The sequence below is a fragment of the Tamandua tetradactyla genome, chromosome 2, assembly GCF_023851605.1.
Source record: "Tamandua tetradactyla isolate mTamTet1 chromosome 2, mTamTet1.pri, whole genome shotgun sequence".
In the NCBI taxonomy this organism is placed as follows: domain Eukaryota; kingdom Metazoa; phylum Chordata; class Mammalia; order Pilosa; family Myrmecophagidae; genus Tamandua; species Tamandua tetradactyla.
Window position 1 is genome coordinate 43,345,993 of NC_135328.1, and position 26,113 is coordinate 43,372,105.

The window sequence follows — 26,113 nt, forward strand, 5'->3', positions numbered from 1 at the left end:
GCCTGGGGGTCACAAGAGAGTCACAGTTCTCCTTTCGGGGGGAAAAGCAGGTAGAAGAGCAATTATTGACCCAATTCACAGATGGAGGGGGGTGGGGCCAAGGCAAGGTATATGACATCTCCAGAACTAGATATATGACATAATCAGCATGAGGACAGGGAAGGGCAGAGAAGGTCTAGGGGCCATGGTCACCTAGAAAGTTAGTGGCAGAGTCAGATTAGCGCTTTCCTATTTCCAGGTGCTGCTTTGCCTGAACCTTGCCTTCTGAGTGGGTGGGACCCTGCTGGGGTGGGGTTGATTTGAAAGTTGAGAAGTGGGAAGAGAGGAAGAGCTTGCTATTTATTGGTGCTAACTCGGTGCCTATTTTTTTTTCTGACAAATGTGAATGGTTTCCCATGTTTCATCAGCATAGGGTGTAAATAAGGGCACATTTATATTTATGCCTATGTTTTCTTTAAGATGAAAAGTTTATTTTGCCTTTTGCCTAGAAGCAAAACTAGTGAAAATTAAAGTATAAAAATAAATACAGTTTACATTAATGGGCATTCCAAAGTAAAAATAAGAATAAAAATAATGTATATGAATTAAAATCCATCAAAAGCACAAAACAGTGTCTGACACTTTTACGAAATAAGATTGTGAACATTAAAAATGTGTAAAACACACAAACTTTTACCTTGAAATAGGAAAAACTCAAGTTTTCATCCTTAATCTAAAATTATTTGTAACTTTCTGTGGAGAGCCGCCTCCCGGGTCAGGCCTAGAGGACACGCTGCAGCCTGCTCTAGAGTTCCCCCCGCCCATCGAGTGAGCAAAGATGGCGCCCGCATCCTGTTTCCGCGTATGACGCACGCGCCCACCAACCCTATCTTCCAATCACCTCTGTATACGTGGCACTAACCTATTGGGTTTGGGCACAGTATATAAGAGGTTACCCGGACAGGGTGGGTGGAGACGACCCACAGGGAGCCGTACCTGACGGCCGCATAGAGGTTGTTCCCCCGCGGGGTATCTTGTCCCGCGTGGAACCTGTAACAGAGAATGCAAGCTTAACTCCAGTAAAGGTCTGTGCTTACAACTGCTGCGTGTCTTGGATCTGTGTTTCTCACCAGCGCGGATTTGTCTGCGTCTCTCTGTCTCTCCTCATTGTCTCACCCGCCGGCCGGGGGCTTGACGCTGAGCGAGAAGTCGCGGACAACTTTCTCCAAAACATACTGTCATTTTAGCTAATTTGTGTTGGTGTGCACAAAACTTTCGGTATCTATTTTTCTTACTGGAGAGATCCATAATGATATGAATAAGCTGTATCCTGGGTTTTCAGAATGATAAAGCATAGTTTATCACAGTAATAAGATAGTTTTATATACTTTGTCTATAAATGAAAATTGGTAATTCAGAACCTTTGACTGTCTTCTAATTTTCTTGTTTACCCATTTGATAAATGATACAGCTCAGTCAAGAAAATCAAGTTTATACCCAAAATAAATTATTATTTTCTGTCTATAGCTGAGTGCAAAAGTTACATTTTAAATGAACCAGAAACTTGGAAAACAGTCTTTATCTCCACATTCTTAATAGGATATTTAGACTATATATAGTCTACAGCTTCAAAATACCATTATCTGTTCAAAATTCAAGTTAGAAAAATAAAGTACACACAGTCCCAATTTTATGTGAAAAGCACAAAGCACTTTTTGGAAATGGTGTGATAAATTAACAGCATCATTCTCTTTCATAAAATCATGTTCCCTTGGTGTTCTAGTTTGCTAGCTGCCAGAATGCGATATACCAAAAATGGAATGGCTTTTTAAAAGGGAGAATTTATTAAGTTGCATGTTTATAGTTCTAAGGCCGTGAAAATGTCCCAATTAAAGCAAGTCTATAAAAATGTCCAAATTAAGGTACCAACAAGAGATACCTTCACTCAAGAAAGACCTATGAAGTTCAGGGTTTCTCTCTCAACTGGAAAGGCACATGGCAAACATGGTGACATCTGCTACCTTTCTCTCCAGGATTCTTGTTTCATGAAGTTTCTCCAGCGGTGTTTTCCTTCATCTGCAAAGGTCTCTGCATGGGTTCTGTGGTTCTCGTGGCTCTCTCATGGCTCTGCTGCTGTTTTCAAAAGATGTTTCTTCTCTTAAAAGATTCCAGTAAACTAATCAAAGCCGACCTGGAACGGGTGAAGTCACATCTGCCTCTAATCAAAGGTTAATATCCACAATCGGGTGAGTCACATCTCTGTGGAGATAAACTAATCAACTTTTGAACCTACTGTGCTGAATAGGAATTAAAAGAAGCCTCTACAAAATAGATCAGGGTTAAAACATGGCTTTTCTAGGGTACATAATCCTTTCAAACCGGCACACTTGGTAACATTTGTTGGTCAACATTTTTAATGAACACATTAGTGATGAAAAAAGTTAAACATCCCCACTTCTAAGTAGTGTAGACTTTCAACTCAGCATTATCGCTATCCCATTTGAAAATCTGCATTTATTATTATATTATATAGCCCTTTATTCTCTCCTAAATCAAGCATGCTAGAAAAAGCAGACTATGAAGAAACAAATATACAGACTAAATAGAAAATATAACTACATGCAACATGTCATTCTTATTTTACAAAAATGGATGTAACAATGCATTCAAGAAGATTGTGTTATCCCCCACAGAAGGAAATTTGTTATCCCCCACAGAAAGAAGGATCTAGTGGATATGCTTCTAAAAGTACTTTGGTGACATATTTGGAAATCAAACATTTCTGGAAGACAACTAGTCATTGACAGGAATATGTATTTCTAACCAAACCGGTGATCCACAGCTCCTTCTGTGGTTAATTTTAGGTGGGTCATAATCAGCAGGCAAGTGTTTTTATCCTATGTTGAGTATAGTGGGTTAAAAAATAGGCAGTTTGAGAGACTAACCAGTTTTTAAATTAAAACAAACAAATGAACAGGGGAAACCATTCTTCTGCAATAATTTCCCCTTGAATAGAAGAATATCTAATTTGTTTATCCAAATCAGCAATCAGAATGCAGATCAATGAAACTTATGTGTCAGAATTTATTTGTAATCTTTCACACCTTTTCAGTATTGCATAAAGATAAACCAAGGCACTTCCTGGAAGATGGCGGCTTAGTAAGATGCGCGGATCTTAGTTTCTTCTCCAGGACACCTACTAGGGGAGTAGAAACGATACAGAAAGCGCCCAAAGCCACAACAGAGATAAAAAAGACAGCGTACCCCATCCTGGAACGGCTGGCTGGCTGAGAGAAGCAGCTCGGGTGAGATCGCCGAGGCGCGCGGGCCTTACCGGGCGGGGTGGCAAGCGGCCAGAGTTACTCCCTTCCCCCTTCCCGGGCCGGCTGGGAGAATTGGAGAGGTGGTCCCCTGAAACCAAGGCGACTGGCGCCCACACCACGCGCAGCCCCCGGACCAACTGAGAGAATTGGATTGGAAACCCCCAGGCCGCGGAGAACGGCGACCCCGTGACTCCCGGGGAACGTGCACTCTCTCAGGCGGGCTGCTGCCGCTGGCGCCCTCCCGCCACGCTTGTTGCCCAGGGCCGACTAGGAAATTCGGACGGGCTCTTTCCCTGGCTGCGGCAACCAGCAACCCTCCCTGCGTTCGGACACCCTCCCTGCGTTCGGACCCCGGGCCGGCTCAAGCCGCTTCGGCTAGCGAACCCCCAGGACGGCGAGAGTTTTCCAAAGTTTAAGGTCCCACAGCACCTTTTACTGGTGGGACCCGCAGACAAACGTGTGCCACGAGCGCCACCTACTGGGCAGGATAAGAAAAACAGAACCCAGAGATTTCACAGAAAAATATTACAACCTTGCTGGGTCCAACACCAAGAGAAATCTGAATAAATGCCCAGACGCCAGCAGCAGAAGATAACTGTCCACGCTCAAAAGATTGAGAATATGGCTCAGTCAAAGGAACAAACCAATAGCTCAAATGAGACACAAGAGCTGAGACAACTAATGCTGAATATACGAACAGAAATGGAAAACCTCTTCAAAAATGAAATCGATAAATTGAGGGAGGACATGAAGAGGACATGGGCTGAACATAAAGAAGAAATAGAAAAACTGAAAAAACAAATCGCAGAACTTATGAAAGTGAAGGATAAAGTAGCAAACATAGAAAAAATAATGGATAGCTACAATGATAGATTTAAAGAGACAGAAGATAGAATTAGTGAATTGGAGGATGGAACATCTGAATTCCAAAAAGAAACAGAAACTATAGGGAAAAGAATGGAAAAATTTGAACAGGGTATCAGGGAACTCAAGGACAATATGAACCGCACAAATATACGTGTTGTGGGTGTCCCAGAAGGAGAAGAGAAGGGAAAAGGAGGAGAAAAACTAATGGAAGAAATTTTCACTGAAAATTTCCCAACTCTTATGAAAGACCTAAAATTACAGATCCAAGAAGTGCAGCGCACCCCAAAGAGATTAGACCCAAATAGGCGTTCTCCAAGACACTTACTAGTTAGAATGTCAGAGGTCAAAGAGAAAGAGAAGATCTTGAAAGCAGCAAGAGAAAAACAATCCATTACATACAAGGGAAACCCAATAAGACTTTGTGTAGATTTCTCAGCAGAAACCATGGAAGCTAGAAGACAGTGGGATGATATATTTAAAATACTAAAAGAGAAAAACTGCCAACCAAGACTCCTATATCCAGCAAAATTATCCTTCAAAAATGAGGGAGAAATTAAAACATTCTCAGACAAAAAGTCACTGAAAGAATTTGTGACCAAGAGACCAGCTCTGCAAGAAATACTAAAAGGAGCACTAGAGTCAGATACAAAAAGACAGAGGAGAGAGATATGGAAAAGAGTGTAGAAAGAAGGAAAATCAGATATGATATATATAATACAAAAGGCAAAATGTTAGAGGAAAATATTATCCAAACAGTAATAACACTAAATGTCAATGGACTGAATTCCCCAATCAAAAGACATAGATTGGCAGAATGGATTAAAAAACAGGATCCTTCTATATGCTGTCTACAGGAAACACATCTTAGACCCAAAGATAAACATAGGTTGAAAGTGAAAGGTTGGGAAAAGATATTGCATGCAAATAACAACTAGAAAAGAGCAGGAGTGGCTATACTAATATCCAACAAATTAGACTTCAAATGTAAAACAGTTAAAAGAGACAAAGAAGGACACTATATATTAATAAAAGGAACAATTAAACAAGAAGACATAACAATCATAAATATTTACGCACCGAATCAGAATGCCCCAAAATACGTGAGGAATATACTGCAAACACTGAAAAGGGAAATAGACTCATATACCATAATAGTTGGAGACTTCAACTCACCACTCTCATCAATGGACAGAACATCTAGACAGAGGATCAACAAAGAAATAGAGAATCTGAATATTACTATAAATGAACTAGACTTAATAGACATTTATAGGACATTACATCCCACAACAGCAGGATACACCTTTTTCTCAAGTGCTCATGGATCATTCTCAAAGATAGATCATATGCTGGGTCACAAAGCAAGTCTTAACAAATTTTAAAAGATTGAAATCTTACACAACACTTTCTCGGACCATAAAGGAATGATGTTGGAAATCAATAATAGGCAGAGTGCCAGAAAATTCACAAATACGTGGAGGCTCAACAACACACTCCTAAACAACGACTGGGTCAAAGAAGAAATTGCTAGAGAAATTAGCAAATACCTCGAGGCGAATGAAAATGAAAACACAACATATCAAAACTTATGGGACGCAGCAAAGGCAGTGCTAAGAGGGAAATTTATTGCTCTAAATGCCTATATCAGAAAAGAAGAAAAGGCAAAAATTCAGGAATTAACTATCCATTTGGAAGAACTGGAGAAAGAACAGCAAGCTAACCCCAAAGCAAGCAAAAGGAAAGAAATAACAAAGATTAGAGCACAAATAAATGAAATTGAAAACATGAAAACAATAGAGAAAATCAATAAGGCCAGAAGTTGGTTCTATGAGAAAATCAATAAGATTGATGGGCCCTTAGCAAGATTGACAAAAAGAAGAAGAGAGAGGATGCAAATAAATAAGATCAGAAATGGAAGAGGAGACATAACTACTGACCTCACAGAAATAAAGGAGGTAATAACAGGATACTATGAACAACTCTACGCTAATAAATACAACAATTTAGAGGAAATGGACGGGTTCCTGGAAAGACATGAACAACCAACTTTGACTCAAGAAGACATAGATGACCTCAACAAACCAATCACAAGTAAAGAAATTGAATTAGTCATTCAAAAGCTTCCTAAAAAGAAAAGTCCAGGACCAGATGGCTTCACATGTGAATTCTACCAAACGTTCCAGAAAGAATTAGTACCAATTCTCTTCAAACTCTTCAAAAAAATCGAAGTGGAGGGAAAACTACCTAATTCATTCTATGAAGCCAACATCACCCTCATACCAAAACCAGGCAAAGATATTACAAAAAAAGAAAACTACAGACCAATCTCTCTAATGAATACAGATGCAAAAATCCTCAACAAAATTCTAGCAAATCGTATCCAACAACACATTAAAAGAATTATACATCATGACCAAGTAGGATTCATCCCAGGTATGCAAGGATGGTTCAACATAAGAAAATCAATTAATGTAATACACCATATCAACAAATCAAAGCAGAAAAATCACATGATCATCTCAATTGATGCAGAGAAGGCATTCGACAAGATTCAACATCCTTTCCTGTTGAAAACACTTCAAAAGATAGGAATACAAGGGAACTTCCTTAAAATGATAGAGGGAATATATGAAAAACCCACAGCTAATATCATCCTCAATGGGGAAAAATTGAAAACTTTCCCCCTAAGATCAGGAACAAGACAAGGATGTCCACTATCACCACTATTATTCAACATTGTGTTGGAGGTTCTAGCCAGAGCAATTAGACAAGAAAAAGAAATACAAGGCATCAAAATTGGAAAGGAAGAAGTAAAACTATCACTGTTTGCAGACGATATGATACTATACGTCGAAAACCCGGAAAAATCCACAACAAAACTACTAGAGCTAATAAATGAGTACAGCAAAGTAGCAGGTTACAAGATCAACATTCAAAAATCTGTAGCATTTCTATACACTAGTAATGAACAAGCTGAGGGGGAAATCAAGAAACGAATCCCATTTACAATTGCAACTAAAAGAATAAAATACCTAGGAATAAATTTAACTAAAGAGACAAAAAACCTATATAAAGAAAACTACAAAAAACTGGTAAAAGAAATCACAGAAGACCTAAATAGATGGAAGGGCATACCGTGTTCATGGATTGGAAGACTAAATATAGTTAAGATGTCAATCCTACCTAAATTGATTTACAGATTCAATGCAATACCAATCAAAATCCCAACAACTTATTTTTCAGAAATAGAAAAACCAATAAGCAAATTTATCTGGAAGGGCAGGGTGCCCCGAATTGCTAAAAACATCTTGAGGAAAAAAAACGAAGCTGGAGGTCTCGCGCTGCCTGACTTTAAGGCATATTATGAAGCCACAGTGGTCAAAACAGCATGGTACTGGCATAAAGATAGATATATCGACCAATGGAATCGAATAGAGTGCTCAGATATAGACCCTCTCATCTATGGACATTTGATCTTTGATAAGGCAGTCAAGCCAACTCACCTGGGACAGAGCAGTCTCTTCAATAAATGGTGCCTAGAGAACTGGATATCCATATGCAAAAGAATGAAAGAAGACCCATCTCTCACACCCTATACAAAAGTTAACTCAAAATGGATCAAAGATCTAAACATTAGGTCTAAGACCATAAAACAGTTAGAGGAAAATGTTGGGAGATATCTTATGGATCTTACAACTGGAGGCGGTTTTATGGACCTTAAACCTAAAGCAAGAGCACTGAAGAAGGAAATAAATAAATGGGAACTCCTCAAAATTAAACACTTTTGTGCATCAAAGAACTTCATCAAGAAAGTAGAAAGACAGCCTTCACAATGGGAGACAATATTTGGAAATGATATATCAGATAAAGGTCTAGTATCCAGAATTTATAAAGAGATTGTTCATCTCAACAACAAAAAGACAGCCAACCCAATTACAAAATGGGAAAAAGACTTGAACAGACACCTCTCAGAAGAGGAAATACGGATGGCCAAGAGGCACATGAAGAGATGCTCAATGTCCCTGGCCATTAGAGAAATACAAATCAAAACCACAATGAGATATCATCTCACACCCACCAGAATGGCCATTATCAACAAAACAGAAAATGACAAGTGCTGGAGAGGATGCGGAGAAAGAGGCACACTTATCCACTGTTGGTGGGAATTTCAAAGGGTGCAACCACTGTGGAAGGCAGTTTGGCGGTTCCTCAAAAAGCTGAATATAGAATTGCCATACGACCCAGCAATACCATTGCTAGGTATCTACTCAAAGGACTTAAGGGCAAAGACACAAACGGACATTTGCTCACCAATGTTTATAGCAGCATTATTTACAATTGCAAAGAGATGGAAACAGCCAAAATCTCCATCAACAGAAGAGTGGCTAAACAAACTGTGGTATATACATACGATGGAATATTATGCAGCTTTAAGACAAGATAAACTTATGAACCATGTAATAACATGGATGGACCTAGAGAATATTATGCTGAGTGAATCCAGCCAAAAACTAAAGGACAAATACTGTATGGTCCCACTGATGTGAACGGACATTCGAGAATAAACTTGAAATATGTCATTGGTAACAGAGTTCAGCAGGAGTTAGAAACAGGGTAAGACAATGGGTAATTGAAGCTGAAGGGATACAGACTGTGCAACAGGACTAGATACAAAAACTCAAAAATGGACAGCACAATAATACCTAATTGTAAAGTAATCATGTTAAAACACTGAATGAAGCTGCATCTGAGCTATAGGTTTTTGTTTTGTTTTGTTTTGATTTTACTATTATTACTTTTATTTTTTTCTCTATATTAACATTCTATATCTTTTTCGGTTATGTTGCTAGTTCTTCTAAACCAATGCAAATGTACTAAGAAATGATGATCATGCATCTATGTGATGATGTTAAGAATTAATGATTGCATGTGTAGAATGGTATGATCTCTAAATGTTGGGTTAATTTCTTTTTTTCCGTTAATTAAAAAAAAAAAAAAAGAGAAGGGATAATTGGAGATGAAGGGATACAGACTGTACAACGGGACTTGATATAAAAACTCAGAAATGGACAGCACAATACTACCCAATTGTAATGCAATTATGTTAAAACACTGAATGAAGCTGCATGTGAGGTATAGGTTTTTTGTTTTTGTTTTTTTTTCTTTCTATTATTGTTTTAATTCTTATTCTGTTGTCTTTTTATTTCTTTTTCTGAATCGATGCAAATGTACTGAGAAATGATGAATATGCAACTATGTGATGTTATTAAGAATTAGTGATTGTACATGTAGATTGGAATGATTTCTAATTGTTTTGTTAATTCTTTTTTTAATTAATAAAAAAAAAAATCAAAAAAAAAAAAAAGATAAACCAAATGTCCTTTAAGTTTAAGTTTACAAAAACGGTTTTAGATATCTGGGCGTGTAAAACAAGTTATGTTTGTACAGGTTAAGCCAGGGATGAGGCAATTACTAAACATTATTTTGCCTTCACTTAAACCAAATATTAAAAGGAAAATGGGAGCCGGGACAGGAATTTGTCAGACTGGTCAAATATCCAGATAATTGCTCAGCCCTTTGACATCACTTGGCCTGTGTAATCTGAGTCCAGGGTTAAGTAAAGTATCTTGGGCAGGAAAGATAATGCAGATTATAATGCCCCACCCCTTGTTAATCCTAGTGAATGTTGTCTTAAATTTTCGCAACATTTGGCCACTTTCTTTGTTGGTTTTTTCCCCTGCATATACTCCCTTTGTCTACTAAGTAGCCTGCGAACAGGCGCATTCTGTCCTTGGTGTGGCTGAAGAACTCTTGTTTCAGAAGGATTTTATCTAAGGAGAATTTTCTTATTTGGCCTGCCCATTTTAGCTGCTTTCACCTACTTCTGTCTGTCAAGAGACTTCTGTGTTGCAGCTGAAAGAATCAATCGTGGGCTTTTCATTTTATCTCTCTGCCTGAGCATTTTCTCTTTGCGAACTTCTCAGTCATGATGCAGAATAGATATTCCTTCAGCTGCATCCATCACAAAGAATATGCCATGAATAACATATAGGGCAGCATGCAGCTGAGCTAACATAACTCTCTTCCCAGAAGAGAAGCATCTTGTGCTGAAACAAATCCTTGCTTTAATGGTGCTTCTGAGTGAAAACGTCTTATAAACTCTGTAGTGTCTTTTACAGTTTATCAAAGTTGTTTCAGTTTCTCTCTCTGCATAAGCTGATGATCTAGAAAGCCTTTTGCCACTACAGTTATTTTGTTAAATTTTGCTTGTACTTCTGGGCTGAAAACCTGAACCCTGTTTTGGCCCTTCCAGAGGCCTTGTTTCTGAGATTTTGGTCAGGCTACTAGTTGATTCAACCCAGAGGTAGAATGGTGCTTTGCAGGCGGAGCTGGAAAAGCCCGAGTTATTGAAGTATAGAGCGAGTCCATTTGAGACAGCATTGTTTCTAGTAAACCAGCGTCATTTATTTTTTCCCATACTAACTCTGCCACATTACAATGTCCAACTCAGAGTCTCCTGCTGTAATTGCCTTATTCTCTTAAGGCATTTTCTCCTGTTCTTCTATTTCCCTTTTGCAATCTTTCCTGTTCCGTTTCCTGCTCAGCTATGAGTAGTGACAACTGCTGGGCATGCTGTTCTTCTAGGCTTTTCCGCATTCCTTTAAAAGCTAACACCTTGCTTTTTAGTATCTTCTCGCCTTCTTTGGAGCTAATTTCTACGATTTTATTCTTGTTAATGAAGACAGGTGCCTTAGAGTATCTTTTGTTTTTTCTTTTTCTGGCAAATGCTGTCTTTCCTGTTTAGCTATTCCAGTTGTTTTGACATAAAGGGCAGCTTTCTTTTTGCAGACTATCAATATCTAAGTTAAGTCTCCATTTTACTTTCTTGAAACTATTTTCCAAAAACTGATCACTCTCACAGGACACCGTAGGTGTGCCCATCTGCTGTCTGTTATTCTGGTTCTGCATCATAAATAAAATACATAAAATCTTATTTTTACATCATAAGATTAATTTAGCTCCATCTGTAAATTGCAGGAGTTGTTCTCTAACACACTGACTGACTTGAGTACACCTACAGTTCCAAAGTTTTGGTTTGCTGTGCACTTACTGGTGACATATGGTTGATGCGCTGTGGTACAACCATTGCCATTTAGTGTGATCCTCTCCCATCAAATGTTAACTGACCTTGCATGATAGCAAGTCCTTGAATAACTTTGTATTCTAATTGATTTCCTAAAGATTGACATATTCAGTTTGATTTTCCTAAAACCATTTCCTCTGTGGCATCTGTTGCATTTTTACTGTCATAAACCTTGCATGAACAAACTCCTGCTAAATCAATTGGCAGTTTTGGCACAATTTCGAGTACATTTGTTTTTTTTTATCAGTTTCTATAACAGCTAAGTCCACTAGCTGTTCTTTTCCTTTAGGGCTTAATTCAGAGGCACTTATTGAGTTATTTATAAGTATATGACAAGCTGATGATGGTCTAGAACATTTTCAATGCATTTTAGGATTCTTGCTTGGCTCCAGACTAGGTAATTTGGCATGTGAACCAGTAAGACTTTTGATAACATTATTACCAGAAACAAAAATGGATATGCCTTTAAGGTCAGAATCAAAATCTAAAATGGTGGGATGGCCAGTTCGTATAGGTAAGTCCACTTTGGAAAAGCTAGCTAAAACTGATGTATTCATGATGCTTACTTGAATAGAAGCACCTTGGAGAATAGTCGAGTGTGTCAGGAATAACTGAGCCACAGTGTTTGCCTATCAACTGGGCCGTCTCCTTTTACACCATCAATCATCTGAACAGCATCATTTTCTCTGTCTGAATGACTCTCATTAACACTCCTTCTTGCTCTATTTCTCAGACTGCATCTAGATTTTTTCTCTTTCTGTAGGAAAAGTCCTTTGACTTTTTCATCAGGTTCTGAAGACTCATTGTGTAGGGGTCCAGGGTAAAAAAAGAAAAAGTAAAGCTTTCTTCCTACTAGCCTGCTTTCTTGGTTCTACATCAAGTGCTTTCTGCTTTTCTTGGTGCATTTCCTTTCTTCTCTCAATATTATCAGTGGAGAAATTATGGCCACTCTCTGGAAGTGAATAAGTAAGATACTTTCAGACTGCCTACCTCCCAGGACCAGCATCCTATATATTTTTTTAGTTTCTCAGAATCCCACATCTTCTCATTGGCAGGGATCTTCTCCTAGGTCTTTCTTCCTCCTCCATCCTTAACTGTCTAATAATCGGGTGATTTACTCAGTTCAGTCATCAGTTCAGCTTCAGTACAGAGAAGACAAGAGAGGCATATCAGCCCCCAGTTGCTGTAGTTTTAGTTGCTGCCACATGGTGTCACTACTGAATACTGGTCCGTGTAGTGCCGCAGATGTATGCTTTTGTAGATTCACAACACACTTGCATATGCATTGATGTCCATCCTTAGGCCACAAGGGTACCATTCTGATGGTTTGCATTCACATGTTTAGTTACTATTTCCAAAGCATGATCATTGTGTCAGGTCTAGCAGAGTTTCTGGACTCTGCCAACACTTTGCTGGAATCAGTCCTTACCCAAAGTCAACCTGAATGATGATTCAGTTGTGGAGACCAGCTATCTCCCCCAAATTCCCTTTCAGTGAGTTTTTTTTGGAGTGCTTAATACCTGTTTCTGCCAGTGAAATCCAATTTGCCACCCTAATCCAAGGAGATTCTATTAATCTTGAACCTTTAACATTGGTTATCACAAGAGGTATCGTGAGGAGATGGCTTTGCCAGAACACAAAAATTTATATTAATTCTTTTGGCTAGGGTATTGGGTGTGAACTCATCTGACATTTACATATTTAAGAAAGGCCTATCATGTGCTTATTCTCTTGGAGATACCTGCTTCCAGATGACTTCTTGTCTTTACCCCAGACATAGACTGGCATCATTTACAATGAGTCAGAAAACTACAGCCTACATGCCAAATCCAGCCTATCCTGTTTTTGTAAATAAAATTTTATTGGGAGACAGCCACACTTATTTGTTTACATCTTGCTGGTTGCTACTTTTGTGTTACAACAGCAAAGCTAAGCTGATGGGATAGAGACTGTATGATCAGCAAAGCCTAAAATATTTACTATCTGGCCTTTTACAGAAAAAGTTTGCAGACTCTTGATTTACAATAGTCTTCTGCACAATACCCTGCCATGCTTAATTATCACGTCATCCTCAAATCCACTGTGTAAAATAGGTATCGTTTGACCTCTTTTACAGATGAGAAGTTTAGGCTCCGAGAGACTAAATGACTTACCTGTGTTAACACAGATGGTAAATGGCACAGCTAGGTTCAAACACAGACCACCTTGCCTCAGAGGCAAGTATAATGAATACCAAGTAACTGTCTCCCAGCTTCCACACACGTCCTCAAGTTGCCAATCTTATTTCATCGATTGCCTTCTCACCTGATTTGTTATGGAGTATTTTAAAGCAAATTCCAGATCTCATGTCATTTCACCCATCCATACTTCTAGGGTCATTTGGTAAGGAAGAAGGCACAGGGGGCCACCAGGTGTTGAGGGTGGTCCTGCAAAGGTGCTCTTGGCTTCCTGCTTGGGTTAGTTGGCCCCCTGATGGGAGCATCCAGATGGAAGGCACCTCCTGCCCTTTCCTACCTCCTCCTCCCAGGGAAGAAGCAATTGCCAGATGCTCAGCTCCTGGTCCGTAGCTTCCTGCTCAGGAGGAAGTTCATACCCGACCCCCAGGGCACCAACATTATGTTTGCGTTCTTTGCACAACACTTCACCCATCAGTTCTTCAAAACTTCCGGCAAGATGGGTCCCAGCTTCCCCAAGGCCTTGGGCCATGGGGTGAGTATGTAGGAGTCCAGGACTTCTTTGGGACCTAACTTGGTGCAACACGACATTGCTTGTGGGCAAGACTGGGTAATCTGTGTGGTCCATCTCTCTGTCCTCAGGTAGACCTTGGCCATATTTATGGAGACAATTTGGAACGTCAGTATCAGCTGCGGCTCTTTAAGGATGGGAAACTCAAGTACCAGGTAGTACTGGGCCTGGGGGTGGGACAGTGGGAAGGACCTCCCAGGATCTTCCCTGGCAAAGGTTGCTAGGGTTCCTGGGTGGTGTCCTGAGGGGGCCAGCTGCAGGAGCTGGTGTGTGCTAGGAGGAGGAGGGACAGAGTTTGGGGCAACAGGAGACCTCTGGGAGAAGATGCCAGGCAAGAGAAGCAGACAGGAGCAGACATGGCTTCTCATGTCCTCTTGGGAGGTGGGTTTTGGGGCTCAATAGAAGATGGATGTTCCCAGGCTGCATTTATTCGTTTGATTATTCCACGAATATTAATTGGGCACTGTGATGTGCCTGGCATAGGTGACAGAACAATGAACATCACAGTTATGGGCCCTGCCCACAAGGAACTCACAGGCGCTACAAACTCAAATGCTAAATTCATGAGGGCTTTTTGTCTCAACCAGAGTTGTCCAATAGAAATACAATGTGAGCCACATGTCCAGTGGAAAGTTTTCTAATGGCCACCTTAAGAAAGTAAAAAAAGAAACAGGTGAAATTCATTTTAATATACATATTGTATTTAACCCAATATATCTAAAATATTACCATTTCAATACATAATCATGTGAAAATTATGACATTTCATATTCTTTTATATTCTAGTTATAGTTTACTTTTAAAATAGTGACAGAAAATCAAAAAACTGAATTTGCCCAACAATCTCAGTTTTTCAGCCACTTTTTTCCTTATATTGTTGGAAAGCTTTACTCAGCTCTTCAGCATTATATAGTGCTTCATTCCTTTGTTGTTCGGCTCTTCAGTCAAGAAAGCCCGATGGGTCAGGCACACCTCTGTCATCTGGGTAGTCACATGGCAGGCATCTGCTGGTCCTTTGCTCCTGGGCTCTGTTGATTTCAGCCTCTGTTCCTGTGGGGTTCCTCACTTTGCTTCTCCAGGGCTGGTTTTCATCTCTTGGCTTCCCTTGGCTCCTTCCAAGTTCTGGCTTGCTTAGCATCTTATGGCAATGTCTGCTGGGCTCCAAGCAAAACATCCGTGTCTCTGCTCTCCATCTGTCCACATCTGCATCAGTTCTGCTGTGAAGTTTCCATTGGCTCTGAGGCTTCTGTTGTTTCTCTAGGCTCTGTCATTTCTTCACATTTGTTTTAATGCTAAATCTTTGAAATCTTGTAAATATTTTATACTTATAGTATATCTCATTTTGCTGCTAAATTATCATTGGAAATGCCTGAACTGTATTTAAATTTCATGAAATTTAGAGTTGAAAAAGTAGATTCACCTACCCAATTGTTCTACACATAAAAGTTTTCCAGTAACTGAAGTATTCATTTTTAAATTCAAATTTAGTTGAGTTAAAATACAAAAAAAAATTCAGTTCTTCATTCAGAGTGACATGGCCACTTTGCAAGTGCTAGTACATGTTGCTAGTGGGTACCACACTAGACAGTACAGACCTAAACAAACACAAGTAAGAACAAACAATTCACTGTTGACTCCTTAGGGCTAAGCAAAGTTCTTGACATATAATAGGTACTCAGTGTGTATTTATCGATTGAATGAAGGAACTGCTGAATAATTAATTGCATAGGTGATAACTGTCGTCAAGGAGAATCTTTGGGGCCACAGAGTGTTTAGAGAATCAGGAAGCCTTCCCTAGGAAGTTCTGAGTAAACTGACACTTGCATGAAGAATGAGCAGTAAGTAGCCAGGCAAAGAGGGAGAAGGGATTTTCTAGGCAAAGGCATAGAATATGCAAAGGTTTGGAGTTGGAAACAGCCTGGGTGACTTAGGGGGGGTGAAGGAAGAAGAGTTCCTGCACCTGCCCATGGCTGACACACTCCACTCCTACTTACAGCTCCTAAGTCACTGTAGGACAGCTACTGTGTCATCTTCAACCATGACTTCTTGGCTGTTCCTCCTAAATCTCTTTTAAAATGGAACTCCCTTTCTCCATTCCCCACTACCACAAACTTTGTGCAAGCCACCCTCATCTCCCACCCTGAACCCCCTCTGTAAGTGGGCCCCCTACATCCACTCATGCCCCATGACAGTCCATCTCTGCACTGCAGCCAGAGAATCCGTTTAAAACACACACGCACACATAAATCTAGCGTCATGCCCTGGCTTAAAAACATTCGAGATCCTCCCTCTGCTCTTGGCAGAAATTCCAAATTCCTTAAACATGCTCCCACAGACGTCCCCACCCTTACCTGGATCGTTCTTATCCTCAATCACTCGGTTCAACAACACTCTTCTCCCTCTCAGCATTGCAGAGACTTCGACCAGAGAGGGAAAATCTATAACCAGTGGCTGCCCAGCACACTGAGTGACCAAAAGGCAGGACACCTAGAGCATTGTACATCCAGGTCTTCACCTAGCTCTCCCCAAGAACCCTATCAACCAGATATGAATATCTTTGTGGAAATTAAGATTCAGAGAAGTTTAGTGACTTCTCCAAGGCCCCTCAGCAGAGGGAGATTTGAACCCAGGTCTCAATAGATTGGTGTAACATCAGCAATTTATTAGCTCAGGGGTTCAGAGGTGAGAAGCCAAAAATGAAGGTGTTGGCAAGACCATGCCTTCTCCCTGCAGACTAGCATTCTGGCACTGGTTTGCGGTGGTCCTGGGGCTCCTCGGCTTGCATCACGGAGTTCCGTCCCATGGCAGCTCTTTCTTTACATTTGCTCTTCTTGTTTCCTCTGACTTCTGGGTGTTCCCCGTGGCCTTCTCCAACTACTGGCTTCTGGTTTCTTCTCTTTATAAAGCCTCCAGTAATGTGGATTAAGATCCACCCTCAATCCGTTGGGCCACACCATAAGGAAAAATAACATTTTCAAGGGTCCTATTTACAATGGGTTCACACCCACAGGAAAGCAGATTAAGACGGAGAATGTGTCTAAATTGGGGTACCTAATTTATTCTACCACAAGGGGTTGGGTTGAAAGCTTCTGATCTTTTGTGATGTGTACGTATGCAGAGGGTATGCATTCTTCCTTCACATTTACACTTACTACTCCTACTTCTAGCAGATGTATGTTGACATCTGCTATGTGCCAAACCCTCTGTCAAGCACATTAGATGCATTTGCTGTGGATTCTTCACAACTATTACTATGCTACTATTATTTATACCATTTTACACATGAGGAAGGTGAGGTTCAGAGACATTAAGTAACATGGTAATCTGTTAACAGTGGAGCCAGGATTTGGACTCCAGTTTGCTGAGTCCTAAACCATTGGCTCCAAATCACTTTGCAAAAATCCAGTGTGTGTGATGGTCAATTGGCCAAATATTAGTTTCTTTAATATCTAGTTGACCAGTTTTCATTGTGTTGTGGATTGTTCTATTTGCTTCTTTCCTAGCACTTTGCTGTTATAGATGGTTAATGAGAGGGCAGAGAAAGAAATCTACTTAAAATAATTCTTACATAGAAGAACATATAAGAAATATATTTTTCAAATATATTGGGGACTAGATTCTCCTTATGCTGTCAGTGTCTGCTTCAGCAGGTTACAGAGTGGTCACTTCAAAGCCCCCTCATACACGAAGAGGTTAGCATGCTGCAAGCCCTCAGTAAGCAAAGCTTCTACCTACCCATCTTATGTGGCCTCTCTAACTTCTTTTCATGGCTGGTGGAAGGCGGTCACCGTAACCAGTCCTCAGATAATCTTCTTTGCATATCCTGCTTGGCTGGGCTTTGAAAGCCTCCTTTAGAAATGTGGAAGTGAGACTTCCTGGAAGATGGCGGCTTAGTAAGACGCGCGGATCTTAGTTTCTTCTCCAGGACACCTACTAGGGGAGTAGAAACGATACAGAAAGCGCCCAAAGCCACAACAGAGATAAAAAAGACAGCGTACCCCATCCTGGAATGCCTGGCTGGCTGAGAGAAGCAGCTCGGGTGAGATCGCCGAGGCGCGCGGGCCTTACCGGGCGGGGTGGCAAGCGGCCGGAGTTACTCCCTTCCCCCTTCCCGGGCCGGCTGGGAGAATTGGAGAGGCGGTCCCCTGAAACAAAGACGGCTGGCGCCCACACCACGCGCAGCCCCCGGACCAACTGAGAGAATTGGATCGGAAACCCCCAGGCCGCAGAGAACGGTGACGGGTGGGGGAGGCCCCTTCCAAACCCGTGACTCCCGGGGAACGTGCACTCTCTCGGGCGGGCCGCTGCCGCTGGCGCCCTCCTGCCACGCTTGTTGCCCAGGGCCGACTAGGAAATTCGGATGGGCTCTTTCCCTGGCTGCGGCGACCAGCAACCCTCCCTGCGTTCGGACCCCGGCCGGCTCAAGCCGTTTCGGCTAGCGAACCCCCAGGACGGCGAGAGTTTTCCAAAGTTTAAGGTCCCACAGCACCTTTTACTGGTGGGACCCGCAGACAAACGGGTGCCACGAGCGCCACCTACTGGGCAGGATAAGAAAAACAGAACCCAGAGATTTCACAGAAAAATATTACAACCTTGCTGGGTCCAACACCAAGAGAAATCTGAATAAATGCCCAGACGTCAGCAGCAGAAGATAACTGTCCACGCTCAAAAGATTGAGAATATGGCTCAGTCAAAGGAACAAACCAATAGCTCAAATGAGACACAAGAGCTGAGACAACTAATGCTGAATATACGAACAGAAATGGAAAACCTCTTCAAAAATGAAATCGATAAATTGAGGGAGGACATGAAGAGGACATGGGCTGAACATAAAGAAGAAATAGAAAAACTGAAAAAACAAATCGCAGAACTTATGGAAGTGAAGGATAAAGTAGCAAACATAGAAAAAATAATGGATAGCTACAATGATAGATTTAAAGAGACAGAAGATAGAATTAGTGATTTGGAGGATGGAACATCTGAATTCCAAAAAGAAACAGAAACTATAGGGAAAAGAATGGAAAAATTTGAACAGGGTATCAGGGAACTCAAGGACAATATGAACCGCACAAATATACGCGTTGTGGGTGTCCCAGAAGGAGAAGAGAAGGGAAAAGGAGGAGAAAAACTAATGGAAGAAATTATCACTGAAAATTTCCCAACTCTTATGAAAGACCTAAAATTACAGATCCAAGAAGTGCAGCGCACCCCAAAGAGATTAGACCCAAATAGGCGTTCTCCAAGACACTTACTAGTTAGAATGTCAGAGGTCAAAGAGAAAGAGAAGATCTTGAAAGCAGCAAGAGAAAAACAATCCATTACATACAAGGGAAACCCAATAAGATTTTGTGTAGATTTCTCAGCAGAAACCATGGAAGCTAGAAGACAGTGGGATGATATATTTAAAATACTAAAAGAGAAAAACTGCCAACCAAGACTCCTATATCCAGCAAAATTATCCTTCAAAAATGAGGGAGAAATTAAAACATTCTCAGACAAAAAGTCACTGAAAGAATTTGTGACCAAGAGACCAGCTCTGCAAGAAATACTAAAGGGAGCACTAGAGTCAGATACAAAAAGACAGAAGAGAGAGATATGGAAAAGAGTGTAGAAAGAAGGAAAATCAGATATGATATATATAATACAAAAGGCAAAATGTTAGAGGAAAATATTATCCAAACAGTAATAACACTAAATGTCAATGGACTGAATTCCCCAATCAAAAGACATAGATTGGCAGAATGGATTAAAAAACAGGATCCTTCTATATGCTGTCTACAGGAAACACATCTTAGACCCAAAGATAAACATAGGTTGAAAGTGAAAGGTTGGGAAAAGATATTTCATGCAAATAACAACCAGAAAAGAGCAGGAGTGGCTATACTAATATCCAACAAATTAGACTTCAAATGTAAAACAGTTAAAAGAGACAAAGAAGGACACTATATACTAATAAAAGGAACAATTAAACAAGAAGACATAACAATCATAAATATTTATGCACCGAACTGGAATACCCCAAAATACGTGAGGAATATACTGCAAACATTGAAAAGGGAAATAGACTCATATACCATAATAGTTGGAGACTTCAACTCACCACTCTCATCAAGGGACAGAACATCTAGACAGAGGATCAACAAAGAAATAGAGAATCTGAATATTACTATAAATGAACTAGACTTAATAGACATTTATAGGACATTACATCCCACAACAGCAGGATACACCTTTTTCTCAAGTGCTCATGGATCATTCTCAAAGATAGACCATATGCTGGGTCACAAAGCAAGTCTTAACAAATTTAAAAAGATTGAAATCTTACACAACACTTTCTCGGACCATAAAGGAATGATGTTGGAAATCAATAATAGGCAGAGTGCCAGAAAATTCACAAATACGTGGAGGCTCAACAACACACTCCTAAACAACGACTGGGTCAAAGAAGAAATTGCAAGGGAAATTAGCAAATACCTCGAGGCGAATGAAAATGAAAACACAACATATCAAAACTTATGGGACGCAGCAAAGGCAGTGCTAAGAGGGAAATTTATTGCTCTAAATGCCTATATCAGAAAAGAAGAAAAGGCAAAAATTCAGGAATTAACTATCCATTTGGAAGAACTGGAGAAAGAACAGCAAGCTAACCCCAAAGCAAGCAAAAGGAAAGAAATAACAAAGATTAGAGCACAAATAAATGAAATTGAAAACATGAAAACAATAGAGAATATCAATAAGGCCAGAAGTTGGTTCTATGAGAAAATCAATAAGATTGATGGGCCCTTAGCAAGATTGACAAAAAGAAGAAGAGAGAGGATGCAAATAAATAAGATCAGAAATGGAAGAGGAGACATAACTACTGACCTCACAGAAATAAAGGAGGTAATAACAGGATACTATGAACAACTTTACGCTAATAAATACAACAATTTAGAGGAAATGGATGGGTTCCTGGAAAGACATGAACAACCAACTTTGACTCAAGAAGACATAGATGACCTCAACAAACCAATCACAAGTAAAGAAATTGAATTAGTCATTCAAAAGCTTCCTAAAAAGAAAAGTCCAGGACCAGATGGCTTCACATGTGAATTCTACCAAACGTTCCAGAAAGAATTAGTACCAATTCTCTTCAAACTCTTCAAAAAAATCGAAGTGGAGGGAAAACTACCTAATTCATTCTATGAAGCCAACATCACCCTCATACCAAAACCAGGCAAAGATATTACAAAAAAAGAAAACTACAGACCAATCTCTCTAATGAATATAGATGCAAAAATCCTCAATAAAATTCTAGCAAATCGTATCCAACAACACATTAAAAGAATTATACATCATGACCAAGTAGGATTCATCCCAGGTATGCAAGGATGGTTCAACATAAGAAAATCAATTAATGTAATACACCATATCAACAAATCAAAGCAGAAAAATCACATGATCATCTCAATTGATGCAGAGAAGGCATTCGACAAGATTCAACATCCTTTCCTGTTGAAAACACTTCAAAAGATAGGAATACAAGGGAACTTCCTTAAAATGATAGAGGGAATATATGAAAAACCCACAGCTAATATCATCCTCAATGGGGAAAAATTGAAAACTTTCCCCCTAAGATCAGGAACAAGACAAGGATGTCCACTATCACCACTATTATTCAACATTGTGTTGGAGGTTCTAGCCAGAGCAATTAGACAAGAAAAAGAAATACAAGGCATCAAAATTGGAAAGGAAGAAGTAAAACTATCACTGTTTGCAGACGATATGATACTATACGTCGAAAACCAGGAAAAATCCACAACAAAACTACTAGAGCTAATAAATGAGTACAGCAAAGTAGCAGGTTACAAGATCAACATTCAAAAATCTGTAGCATTTCTATACACTAGTAATGAACAAGCTGAGGGGGAAATCAAGAAACGAATCCCATTTACAATTGCAACTAAAAGAATAAAATACCTAGGAATAAATTTAACTAAAGAGACAAAAAACCTATATAAAGAAAACTACAAAAAACTGCTAAAAGAAATCACAGAAGACCTAAATAGATGGAAGGGCATACCGTGTTCATGGATTGGAAGACTAAATATAGTTAAGATGTCAATCCTACCTAAATTGATTTACAGATTCAATGCAATACCAATCAAAATCCCAACAACTTATTTTTCAGAAATAGAAAAACCAATAAGCAAATTTATCTGGAAGGGCAGGGTGCCCCGAATTGCTAAAAACATCTTGAGGAAAAAAAACGAAGCTGGAGGTCTCGCGCTGCCTGACTTTAAGGCATATTATGAAGCCACAGTGGTCAAAACAGCATGGTATTGGCATAAAGATAGATATATCGACCAATGGAATCGAATAGAGTGCTCAGATATAGACCCTCTCATCTATGGACATTTGATCTTTGATAAGGCAGTCAAGCCAACTCACCTGGGACAGAGCAGTCTCTTCAATAAATGGTGCCTAGAGAACTGGATATCCATATGCAAAAGAATGAAAGAAGACCCATCTCTCACACCCTATACAAAAGTTAACTCAAAATGGATCAAAGATCTAAACATTAGGTCTAAGACCATAAAACAGTTAGAGGAAAATGTTGGGAGATATCTTATGGATCTTACAACTGGAGGCGGTTTTATGGACCTTAAACCTAAAGCAAGAGCACTGAAGAAGGAAATAAATAAATGGGAACTCCTCAAAATTAAACACTTTTGTGCATCAAAGAACTTCATCAAGAAAGTAGAAAGACAGCCTTCACAATGGGAGACAATATTTGGAAATGATATATCAGATAAAGGTCTAGTATCCAGAATTTATAAAGAGATTGTTCATCTCAACAACAAAAAGACAGCCAACCCAATTACAAAATGGGAAAAAGACTTGAACAGACACCTATCAGAAGAGGAAATACAAATGGCCAAGAGGCACATGAAGAGATGCTCAATGTCCCTGGCCATTAGAGAAATGCAAATCAAAACCACAATGAGATATCATCTCACACCCACCAGAATGGCCATTATCAACAAAACAGAAAATGACAAGTGCTGGAGAGGATGCAGAGAAAGAGGCACACTTATCCACTGTTGGTGGGAATGTCAAAGGGTGCAACCACTGTGGAAGGCAGTTTGGCGGTTCCTCAAAAAGCTGAATATAGAATTGCCATACGACCCAGCAATACCATTGCTAGGTATCTACTCAAAGGACTTAAGGGCAAAGACACAAACGGACATTTGCACACCAATGTTTATAGCAGCATTATTTACAATTGCAAAGAGATGGAAACAGCCAAAATCTCCATCAACAGAAGAGTGGCTAAACAAACTGTGGTATATACATATGATGGAATATTATGCAGCTTTAAGACAAGATAAACTTATGAACCATGTAATAACATGGATGGACCTAGAGAATATTATGCTGAGTGAATCCAGCCAAAAACTAAAGGACAAATACTGTATGGTCCCACTGATGTGAACGGACATTCGAGAATAAACTTGAAATATGTCATTGGTAACAGAGTTCAGCAGGAGTTAGAAACAGGGTAAGACAATGGGTAATTGAAGCTGAAGGGATACAGACTGTGCAACAGGACTAGATACAAAAACTCAAAAATGGACAGCACAATAATACCTAATTGTAAAGTAATCATGTTAAAACACTGAATGAAGCTGCATCTGAGCTATAGGTTTTTGTTTTGTTTTGTGTTGTTTTGTTTTGATTTTACTATTATTACTTTTATTTTTTTCTCTATATTAACATTCTATATCTTTTTCGGTTATGTTGCTAGTTCTTCTAAACCAATGCAAATGTACTAAGAAATGATGATCATGCATCTATGTGAGGATGTTAAGAATTAATGATTGCATGTGTAGAATGGTATGATCTCTAAATGTTGGGTTAATTTCTTTTTTTCCGTTAATTAAAAAAAAAAAAAAAAGAGAAGGGATAATTGGAGATGAAGGGATACAGACTGTACAACGGGACTGGATATAAAAACTCAGAAATGGACAGCACAATACTACCCAATTGTAATGCAATTATGTTAAAACACTGAATGAAGCTGCATGTGAGGTATAGGTTTTTTGTTTTTGTTTTTTTTGTTTTTTTTCTTTCTATTATTGTTTTAATTCTTATTCTTTTGTCTTTTTATTTCTTTTTCTAAATCGATGCAAATGTACTAAGAAATGATGAATATGCAACTATGTGATGTTATTAAGAATTAGTGATTGTACATGTAGATTGGAATGATTTCTAATTGTTTTGTTAATTCTTTTTTTAATTAATAAAAAAAAAAAAAAAGAAATGTGGAAGTGGCTGGTGCCTCTCATCTTAGGACCTCGTTCGAAACAGAAAGTTCCATTTTGACATTTCATTGCAAAAAAACAAAGTTAAAAGTGGTCAACTGAAATTTAAAATAATAATAACAAGAAGAAAGAAGTGAAAAACAAGCGCTTTTTTTCATGAATTGGGGCCTACTTCCAAGCTTCTGTGCTCTGGTGACCATCTTCCATCCTCCCTTGCACAGGGGATACCATCAAGATTGTCATTGAGATTGAATCTGCACCATGCTTGATGATTTGTGAATTCCGGTCGGGCAGTCGGACAATGCTTTTCCTTTGGGTTCAACTTGAATCTTAACTGTTTCAGAACTCTAGGAGATCAAGAAGACAGCGTACCCCATTCTGGAACGGCTGACTGGCTGGGAGAACCCTCTCCGGTGAGATCGCCGAGGGGCGCAGGCTTCCCCAGGCCGGGGCGGCAAGAGGCCGGAGTCCCGCCCTTCCTCCTTCCTGGGCCAGCTGGGAGAATTGGACAGGCGGTCCCCTCAAGCCGCGGCGGCTGGTGCCAACCCCACGCGTGGCCCCCCAGACCAACTGGGAGAATTGGATCGGAGATCCCCATGCCACGGAGAACGGTGACCGGGGTCCCTTCCAAACACGTGGCTTCCCGGTCCAGTTGGGAACGGTGCATTCTCCCGGGCCGTGGCGGCTGGTGCCCTCCCGCCACACTTGGCGCCCCGGGCCAGCTAGGAGATTCGGACAGGTGCTCTCCCGGGCTGCGGCGGCCGGCGACACTCCCCGCGTTCAGATCCCCGGGCCGGCTGGCACCCTTCCAAGCCGCTTCAGCTGGCGAACCTCCCCCATGGCGAGAGTTTTCCAAAGTTAAAGGACCCACAGCAACTTTTACTGGTGGGACCCGCAGACAAACGAGTGTCACGAGCGCCACCTACTGGGCAGGATAAGAAAAACAGAACCCAGAGATTTCACAGAAAAATCTTTCAACCTGTTGGGTCCAACACCCAGGGAAATCTGACTAAATGCCCAGACGCCAGCAGAAGATAACGGATCATGATCAGAAACTTGAAAATATGGCCCAGTCAAAGGAACAAACCAATAGTTCAAATGAGATACAGGAGCTGAGACAACCAATGCTGAATATACGAACAGAAATGGAAAACCTCTTCAAAAACGAAATCGATAAATTGAGGGAGGACATGAAGAAGACATGGGCTGAGCAAAAAGAAGAAATAGAAAAACTGAAAAAACAAATCACAGAACTTATGGAACTGAAGGATAAAGTAGAAAAGATGGAAAAAACAATGGATACCTACAATGATAGATTTAAAGAGACAAGATAGAATTAGTGATTTGGAGGATGGAACATCTGAATTCCAAAAAGAAACAGAAACTATAGGGAAAAGAATGGAAAAATTCGAACAGGGGATCAGGGAACTGAAGGACAATATGAAGCGCACAAATATACGTGTTGTGGGTGTCCCAGAAGGAGAAGAGAAGGGAAAAGGAGGAGAAAAACTAATGGAAGAAATTATCACTGAAAATTTCCCAACTCTTATGAAAGACCTAAAATTACAAATCCAAGAAGTGCAGTGCACCCCAAAGAGAATAGACCCAAATAGGCGTTCTCTAAGACACTTACTAGTTAGAATGTCAGAGGTCAAAGAGAAAGAGAGGATTTTGAAAGCAGCAAGAGAAAAACAATCCATCACATACAAGGGAAACCCAATAAGACTATGTGTAGATTTCTCAGCAGAAAC

The 26,113-nt window shown here is 40.0% G+C and overlaps 1 protein-coding gene and 1 pseudogene across 1 annotated transcript in view; one reads left to right on the top strand and one right to left on the bottom strand.

Annotated features, from left to right (window-relative positions):
• The window catches only part of LOC143656034 (prostaglandin G/H synthase 1-like), a 43,360-nt gene that overhangs the window by 7,667 nt on the left and 9,580 nt on the right, over positions 1-26,113 (top strand). The window contains 2 exon segments of the mRNA XM_077127719.1: positions 13,841-14,022; positions 14,130-14,231. Coding sequence (XP_076983834.1) covers positions 13,841-14,022; positions 14,130-14,231 — 284 coding nt within the window.
• On the bottom strand, positions 176-12,138 carry LOC143671844 (centriolar coiled-coil protein of 110 kDa pseudogene; annotated as a pseudogene).